We start from the raw sequence: 9397 nt of genomic DNA, 5'->3' as shown, positions 1-9397 counted from the left end.
GTGTCACCCGTACCGACAGCAAGTGTAATTGTGCGTTTGTTCTGTTCGTTCGTGCGTGAGTCTAGTAGTGCTGAGAGACATGCCTGGCTTACTTCCAGAATAATCTTTTTTACAAATGAACAGGAAACATCCCATGTATGTATGAAAGTATGTATGAGGGAATAGATAGTATATATATAAGTGAAATATACTTCTTACTTACCTCAGACATATCGATACTATGCTGCGGTCTATTTAAACTGTAGACTGTTCTGAAGACTAAATCGTCATAACACTATATTCTTTACATTAACGGACAGGTTACTTTTGAAAGTCGATCTGAGACTAACACAGAAAACTCGTCCGTGACCTCCATCACTCATCATCACCACCAAACATGGTTCTCTTGAAGTTTCAAACACCACTGTCAGTTCGTTTTCATTTCTCCTACTTTATCTCACCATTTTTCTAAGCTGGAAATAGGGTGGGGTGGGGTGGCAGAGGGTTGATGTCTGTTCTCACAGTCCGCGCATTTTTAGCGACAGGTGTTTTCGTGAACACTGAGAAGACCCAATGACCTCCGGGGCTGTGATTTTTTTTTAAAGAGACAAATTATATAAACAGGAGGATTTCTCGAAATTCTGGAAAAGTTCCAGACTCTTCACAAATGTTGGCGTCTGAGTGTTTAGAGAACCTTCAACATCAGTGCTTTGGTTCTGGTTAGCTTCGGAATCGAGCTTGTAAAAACCATTACATTAGCATTAGCATTAGCATTAGCATTAGCGGCTCTCTAGCTGTCGATATCATACAGGAGAGGAGAGCAGCGATGAAGGAGGGGATAGGAAGAAGAAGGGAAGAGGGTGTGACTCAAATAATATTCCTTCCTCTCCTCGTCCTTTTTTTAAATCTTCGTCTAGAGAGAGAGAGAGAGAAAGAGAGAAAGAGAAAAGATGGATTATATATGTATATGTGTAAGCGGATGTGTGTATATGTGTTATATATAATATTGTATATACAGATATATAGGAATATATATATGTGTGTGTTTTATCTCAATGCACCTTAGAGGGTGAAAGTATTTATTGAATTTTTTCTTCATACGACTTCTTTTGTTGTTTATTCTGACATACGACTGCTTATGAGTAATACATTCGTCATTTCTGTATGTTGTGTGTTGTGGAAATATTCTCACAATCTTTCTCTCGCTTTGCTTGCGCGTGTGTAAGAGTGTGTGTGTGTGCATACATATACACGAGAGAGAGAGAGAGAGAGATCTTTGACCTTTGATCATTTATTGACACAACTATAGATAGATAGAGATAAAGCGAGCGTGTATGTGTAAGAAGTGTGCGCACAACCTGTTTACATTTGACTGCAATCTTAGCGACAAAGTAAATTTACTTTCGAAAGTATTGATCAAGTGACAGATGTTGCTTGTTTTGGTTGTACTGGGGCGTCTGTGAGATGTGTAATCTGTGAACAAGTATGTACAAGAACATTGCACCCATGTGTGTGTGTGTGCGCGCGCGTGTGAGTATAAAGATATAGTACTGAATATTAAAAACAGAATCTTGCCCTGAATCTTCGCCAACTTTATTCGTCACACACGTGTCGGACAAACAACTCCACGTACACCACTCACAGCAGCACAGGAGACACATGCGACACACACACACTCTACCCTCTCACCCCTCCACAAACTCACTGTACTCTCTCTCTCTCTCACACACATACCACACATGTAGGCACCCACCGGAATATAACATCGTTCATCCCATCAGATTATTTCTACCACCATCACCACCTCAACCATCAACATCACCACCATCACCACTTCCTTTCACTGCCAACGTCATCATCGTGGTTTGTTGTTGTTGTTATTTTCATTCGCTTCACTTCCAGGTTTCCTGTTACGACAGCCTCGCGTTTTCCTGTTTCCTTCCTTCACGACGTATAAAGGTCTCAGCGAGTGGTTCCTGGTCATCTTCAGGTCATATCCGGAAAGCTTTGTCGGACGTCGCCATTCTGAGCAGGAGGAACATAAGTGGGGTGGGTAGGGGTTGTAGTAGTATGGCGGGGGAGGGGGAAGGGGCGCAGAATGACCACCGACACATGATTCGTAGGGTGGAGGAGGGGAGGGCATCGTCTCATGGCGACCTACCTCCCCGGCATCGTCAAGAACGCCAACAGCCTGCTCACTGGCGGAATACGGCGGAGGCGGAGGGAATGGGTCCCTCCAACAATTAGCCCCGCCTCTTTCCCGCCATAGCTCCGCCCCGTGAGGGTCACGCTCCCCGAAGGTGGTCGAAAAAACACTGAATATGCGAGGGGAGTAGCCGCCTTCACCAAGCAGTCCCGCCTCTGTCTGTCCAAGATGCAGGGAAAGGCGCTAGTTCCGGAAGTTACATCACTGGGGGAGATGGTCCCATCCGCTGCGAACGGCACCCGAAGTCTGCTGCACCTCGTCACCGGCTTGGGGGCGGTGCTGGACGACGAGCGCGTGACAGCCACCACGACTCCGCCCAGCAAGCATCCACATGCTCCGCCCAGCACGAGCCAGAAGGACCAGCTGAGGCTGAAGTCGTCCCAACGCCTGTCCTTCTTGAAACCAAATCGTCAGCATGCCTGCAGCCAGCAGCCCGAAACATCCTGAGAGGGAAATTTTAGACAAATTTTCTCATTTTGAATATTTTTTCTCAAAATTTACCCAGCTGCTTCACCACTTCATGTTAGTTCATGCACAACTTTCATGACAATGAAGACATTTTCCGCAGTGGTATACAGAATTATAATATTCCTTGACATCAGAAAATGTCCATCTTTCATTATAATTTTTTTGTTTTGAGTCAGAGAAGAAAGAAAGTTTCTAAGTGATTTCAACATTTATTGAGAGTGTCGTCTCCTAATACTTGTATGTATTTTCGTTTTACAGAGATGATTTTGGCAGCAAGCTAACCTTCAAGTTCGTGAGCGTTTATGACGGTTTTCAAAGATTTCTCATGTTCCATTGCTAAATTTAGTTCAGATTTCCGATGCTAGGCATTTAATGTGTGATGACATTTTCAAGACAGCACTTGAGTACCAAGAGAAGAGGGCGACAATAGGATAATTTATTGTCATTTTATATTTACTGCTTTAGTGTTAATGATAATGTTACACAGATTTACACTTTTAGTACTTGATAATTTTATATACGTTTTAATAAGTCCTAGCTTTTACAGTTAAGCGATGGCTTAGTCCTTCAATGCTCCCTGTAGTGTCTTCTAGAAACTGAGCAAGCATTGTGAGTTGATTGTTGCTCTCAGTCCACTGTGGCCCTGAGTTTACACCTCGCCCTGTTCACTCAACTATCCACTGACTCTGTGGAAGAAGATGTTACCTGAGAGAATGGCCACAATTTCTTCTAAGCGGGTGAGCCGCCGGTACCGTTGCTGCTGGGACTTCAGACAGTCACACGGACAACCGATGAGCACCCACAGCGCCGTCAGCCCCACCCCGATGCAGTCGAGTACGCGGGTAGACTCAATCCAGTCTGTAAGAAACACATTGATGGGTTAAGAATACAGAATGGTATCAAGCATTTCACACAAAGATGTTCGTTTAAAACAGAACGTGCAGCGCCAAATTTTTTGTTATTGTTTGATTAATATCCTAGCAAAGATATATCCCACCCCACTCGTCTGCACACGGGTGAGTTATAGCCTTTACGATGACGTGCATATCAGAAATACAGATGTCCAGGACGGTTAGCTGTCTACTTTTTTGTATAAGGTGGAGCGTTCAGCCACATGACCGCCAGACATCGTTGTGCTCATGTGCAAGAAGCTCCCAAACAGAGCTTTAGAGTGGAATGTCACGATTTGTTATCAACAGAAATAATTTGAATATTAGAGATAAATCCACTAACTTGTTATCATAAAGAATGCTAATGAAAACAATTTAAGGTTGGAACAAAATCTGTTTTAGTTCTAAAATTTGACAAGCGTGGGATAGATCAGCAGTCCATTAGACTTTCGAAGTTTACTTGGTGGACAGCAGTTCAGTTCACTTTCTCTACTCATTGCAACGAAAAGTCTTGAGTTCGATCTTTCCCAGGTGACCGATAATACTACTTCAATCACTTTTGTCAGGTGTTTGACAGCAGCAGTGCTGAAGCGACACGCATACCTGTAAATTGAGAACAACCAAACGAAAGCCTGCCCTTGCTCACCTGGTGAGTCCTGGGTGCTGATCTGCCAGCAGGACGAGCGGTTGCAGTAGGACCACAGACCCAGACAGTCGGAGCGGCTGCTGGTCAGCCAGTTGGCGGTGGAGAAGCCAACCACGTGCGCCCCGCACCCGTAGAACGTCAGCCACGAGCCGTAGCGGTACCCGCGTGGCCGCGCCATCCAGTTGTTGTAGCGCGACATGGTGGCTTCGGCTGACAACACAAACCAAACACTTCTGTAGACAAAAACACTCAATTAACAGGATTAGCAGATCAGGTGATCTCATGATTACGGCAACGAGAATCACCATCGCGACAGAAATCCTTTTATTTAAAAAAATTGTAGTGTGTGCAGAGCGCTCAACAAATTAGTCAAGGGTGACAAATGTTATCTCACAAAGTGGCGTTGAAAAGTTTGTTAGGTTGTCAGTTTAAGGCAGGAACAAGAAATATTGTGATATTATCTTTAGATGCTTTGGTTAGATGCCGAGTATTTCCGTGGTTGGTTTGGTTTTTTTTTTTCCCCTTTTTTTTTAAGGCATATCAACCAAACACTTATTTAGCAGAATGTCTCATTTTGTTAAAGTACCACTTGGAAAGGTGTTTTGAGATATATGGAAACTATTACATTCTGACTTGTTTATGCATGTATGAGGAGTGTATGCCTGCACCTGAACAAGTTGGTGAACAAGAAATATTTTATTTTATACTGTATTTGTCATCTTCTCATCGATGATGTTTAATTTGTTATTCAACCAATTATTTCATTATTTTAAATACCAAGTATTGTATTGTTAATTAATCTATGTATATTTGTTGATTTATTACTACTCCTTGCATGTGTAAAGCATAAAGAAAGAGAAAATGGAACTCCTACTATGGATATGTACCTTCAAAGTATCCACGACGAAAGGATGGTAGGGGAAGTAACTGTAATATTATTGACTTAGTTACAAACGAAGGCTTCATTACCCAGACCATTCCACTTCCACCCTTTCTACAAAGGTGGGGAAAAATAATTCCTCTGAATAAGTCCAGTCGACTAAGGACTGCACACAAACCGACAGTTTCATTCAGTCGTTGGTCTCTTGACGGGTCCCTGTCGTTGGGTAATGAGGGCACGTGGACAGACGCGGCAGGTGACGGCCGTTACTCACGTCTGTCGAGGGCGACAGTGACCAGTGCCTGCACAAGACGACCAGTCCACTCCTTCACCGTTGTCATCCAGTTCTTCCTCTGACCAATGCAGCATAAATCATCTTCCAAGGTGCATCGAAGGACAGTTTCGATGAGTGGAATCGATGAGAGTAAATACATATATCATCGCATTCATGTGCATTGCCCCTACTATTCCGCAACCTACAACACTGGCATCAAACTAGAGCATGGCTGGAAAAGATAAGAACCAATCAGGAGACAGCGGAAATGACGTCCTCTTATCTCTTTCTAGGTTGTGCCACGTCCACGACAAAAAGAAATGGAGCTGAAAAAGCAGCCATGCAGACGAGCACTTCAACCGTTCAACCGTTCACAAGATGGTGTAAGTTCCCGATACCCACCAAACGACTTTTGTGCGGGGCACGTTGACAGGTTTCTTGAGAAGCACAGCACATGCGCACGCCTCGAAAAATTTTATAACAAAAATATCGTCTGCTCCAATTTATTCCTCCTTTCTCCTCCCCAGGCCCCGGCACTAATTTCGGTTTATGGATTCCCGTAGGTCGAAATTGTAGAGAACGATTTTTGCTTCTAATTCTGTCGGCGCTCCTTGGATCGGTGACAGTTGAAAAGTGTTATCTTCGGAGAATGGACGGCGGTCGAGGACGCTTTCTCGCGTTTCTCTCGCGGAACTCTCGTAGAAACAACAGCTTGAAGCCATGGATCGTCGGAAGAAGCGCGACTCAGCCGCAGATCGATACAAACCTGTCTTACAAGTTCGCCGATAACCTCCTGTCAAGATCTATGTACAGATCGATCCCACAGGCAGAACCTTGGCAGGTCTATACATCTTTGTCTGGTGGTCTTTGTGATTTCTGCAAAATAATGCAGAGGGGTACATTTGATGGGTTTCCTTTTGCAACATGGAGGTGGGAAACTTACGGGTAGGTGAGACTGAGTGGATCGTGTCTCGTGAAAATGTTTTCCCTTGTGACAGCCGGGTGTCTGTCCTGGGGGAGGACGTTTTCAGCCTTTCTGAAAGGTCAGTGGGTTTGGGGGCCGTGGGTGTGTCTGTGTCCACGAGAGCGTGTGACTCATCCCTCTCTCTGATCGTGATTGTGTGTGTGAGCCTTTGTCTGCCCGTGTTTACTAAATACACAAGTTGCCAAAGCATTGCAAATTTGTGCAGGCAATAGCAATCTTAGGGATAATCAAAAGAAAGCGATTAAAAATTAAAGAAAGAAAAATCCCTGGATCACTTGAGGTATTCCGTAACACGCGATTCAACTTGTCTTGAATAAATCAAATCAGTTTTCTCAGTTTTCCCATTTTAACATTCCTACTTTAGTTTTTGTCTTGTTTTCCATACCTTCCTCTGTGCTTATGTGTTTGTCTGAGTTAGCCATTGAAATGGCAATGCCAGTGGCAAATGAAAAGAAAAATTTGGCTTAAACTGGCGTTCAGAATCGTTTCCATTATCAATTTCGGTTTAAAACGAACCGAACCGTTTATTTAAATTGTGTGTAAATACAACTACGTGGCATTTCTCTCACTGGAGTTCTTTCGTGAAAAAAACAAACCCTAATTTGTGACATAAGGGGGAGCCTTTTCACAAGATAGGAATTGTATGTCACTCCACACTATTCCACTTTTTCTGTACGATCTCCAGACCAACGATTCCAGTGAGGACAAAACGATGATTTTGATTCCTTCATTCGTCAACAAAATATGGCTGCCTCCTTACGCCACCCGAGAACTGTGTGACTGAGATGAAGCTGTAAGTAAACGATTGCTTGGCAACCCGACATTTCAAACAGAAGTGATGGAGAAGTTCAGTGTCTACAGTTTCAGCTCAGCGAGCTGTTTATCTTGCCTTTACGACTCCTGCTATCGACTTGCCGGTGTCGGTCTCTGCTCTTTAACGCAGCAGAACTGCACACTAGACACCCCGGGTACCGAGCGGTAACTCCGCATGCTGAGCTACGACACACAGACCAGCAGGGAGTTGTGCAATGGAACAGACTGTGTTCGATGCCACTGTCAGCCATGCAACTTGACTGGTTTCCTCTTTATACCCTGTGAGCTCCACTGACTCACCACCCGATGAGATCATACCCGTGTTGTGCATGTTTTTACTGGGAGATTGAAGTCAGACCCTCGAAATAAACCATGCTCGTCACCAGATCCTGTTTTCAACAGGTAATAATTAAAAGCTCCTCTCGGGATGTAAATTTACAGCTGTCAAGATTACAGAGCTCTGAAGTTAGCAACACTCATTACTCTCAAGAATAAATTAGATTATTCTAGTTTTACAGCTGTCTGGTCTGAACACATTTTATTATCACGACTGGGCACACACGTCGAGTTTTATTCATTTCTTTTCCTTTATTGCTCTTTTTTGTTTCATATTTTTTATTTTGTTCACTTTTTCTTTCTTTCGGTAATAAGCAAGTGGCCGATAATGGAAATTGCAGAAGTTGAACAACACCACAGAATCACCAGCTCCCAGAAACCATGGACTTCCGGTGCTGAGTGGCAGGAGATGGCAACGTTCTCACCAAAGTCGAATAAAGGCGGGCAAAGGTCTCATGAACTCGAGAAAAACATGCACAAAGATTATCTTGGAAGATTTCAATTTAATTCAATAGTGAACTAGAAGGGTGAGAGCGCTGAAGGCACACATACGGATAGATGGATGGAAAAAAACGACTATAAAACATGCTAACATTCATAACAGACATTTAGAAGATGCAAATAAACTTAGCTCGTCCCGACCTGTCATAGTAGTCACACACGATGGTGGAGGGGCTGGATGAAGAAATCCAAACTCCGACCGCTGCTGCCCCCTACCGTCCTCCAACTGCAAGCAGAGAGACAACACATCTTTCTTAACGGCTGACTTAACTCATCTCTGTCAGTTTGAATGAGATGTTCACTGTATGTAAACATTTAACTACAGGTAAACATTACTTAGTGCGTGTGTTCGGAGAATATGTGTGTTAGAAGAATGTCTGGAGAGACAGATGATGGTAATTCCCTCACTGATTTGCCTGTATACATAAACTTCACGAGGAACACATACGCATCCTGTTTCCAGGTGGGTTACATTCACTATATATTTTATGTAATTAATCATTAGTCATACAGAAAATAAGAACTAAATATTTATTGCCGGTGTCAAAGTACGACCAACGAAGAAGAACAAAGAAAAAACAAACCACAAAACAGAATTAAAAATCAAACAAACAAAAGACTAATTTTACACATTGTAATCTCTTAAGAGTGGTGTCAAACACCGGAGCAGGAGTAAGGTATCACTGTATAGTCAATCAAAGAGCTCAAATATTTTTTTAAGAAAGGCAGGTGAAACTTCATACAGGTGTGTTTACACAGTGATTGCTTTTGTGACGAGAAAGTGTCACTGACAGACGATGTTGTGCTGTTTGAAAATAATTTTTCTCTTCTCTTTCTTTGTGAGAAAGCATGTCTATGAGTCTCTTGAGCTATTTCTGGCAACATCTGCTTGTAAAAATAGAATCAAAGCTCGTCATAAGAATAGTGATGTAATTTAACTGCTCCATCCGGTTTCTAAAAATAAAAGGTAAAATAAAATATAAATACTCTGAAAAAGATGAATATTACTGAAATCTTTACCAAGGAAATTCTAAATACACTTACAGCACAGCTGTCTTTAGTCGCACCACCTTCCTGACGAGAACTGATGTGTGGAGCCTGGCAGCCACTGAGCAACTGTCTGCGGCTGGTGCCAGCGCGTGTGTCGTCTGCCTCTCGCTTCCTCCTCCTCTCTCCTCCTTCTCTCGCCTCCTCCTCCCTCCTCCTCCTCCTTCCCCGCCGCATGGTCGCAGAAGACGTTGGCGCGAATCGATTGGCACACTCGCCGGTTACTTGGTAACGGGTGGTTGCCTTCCCAGCATGCAGCTGAGCCATCGTCTGCGTCCAGGCAGGCCAAAATCCGGGTTCCAGCAAAAGTGGGTCATGAGAGGAACTAGGAGGTGCAGGAGTCAGATTTCTAGGAAAAAGTGAGGGAGGATA

The 9397-nt window shown here is 43.5% G+C and overlaps 1 protein-coding gene across 1 annotated transcript; it reads right to left on the bottom strand.

Annotated features, from left to right (window-relative positions):
• Nucleotides 1–1538: 1538 nt before the first annotated feature.
• LOC112576243 lies at nucleotides 1539–9397 on the bottom strand. The gene is made up of 5 exons (XM_025258550.1): nucleotides 9023–9397; nucleotides 8120–8204; nucleotides 4190–4399; nucleotides 3359–3511; nucleotides 1539–2628 (listed from the first exon to the last, which is right to left on the bottom strand). Exons 1-5 carry the CDS (start codon nucleotides 9290–9292, stop codon nucleotides 2387–2389), a joined length of 960 nt encoding a protein of 319 aa, XP_025114335.1. The 5' UTR covers nucleotides 9293–9397; the 3' UTR covers nucleotides 1539–2386.

This window comes from Pomacea canaliculata, linkage group LG1 (assembly GCF_003073045.1).
Source record: "Pomacea canaliculata isolate SZHN2017 linkage group LG1, ASM307304v1, whole genome shotgun sequence".
NCBI lineage: Eukaryota > Metazoa > Mollusca > Gastropoda > Architaenioglossa > Ampullariidae > Pomacea > Pomacea canaliculata.
The sequence above is the reverse complement of the archived record's forward strand: the minus strand, read 5'-3'. Positions and strand labels throughout refer to the sequence as shown.

What these genes read in the sequence shown, in the direction of transcription:
- LOC112576243 (XM_025258550.1), bottom strand. Translation starts at nt 9,292, where the DNA reads ATGGCTCAGCTGCATGCTGGGAAGGCAACCACCCGTTACCAAGTAACC. An exon ending in CGACTAAAGACAGCTGTGCT is followed by an intron (nt 8,205 to 9,022) that starts GTAAGTGTATTT and finishes CTCTGCTTGCAG; the next exon opens with TTGGAGGACGGTAGGGGGCA. An exon ending in CAGCACCCAGGACTCACCAG is followed by an intron (nt 3,512 to 4,189) that starts GTGAGCAAGGGC and finishes TGTTTCTTACAG; the next exon opens with ACTGGATTGAGTCTACCCGC.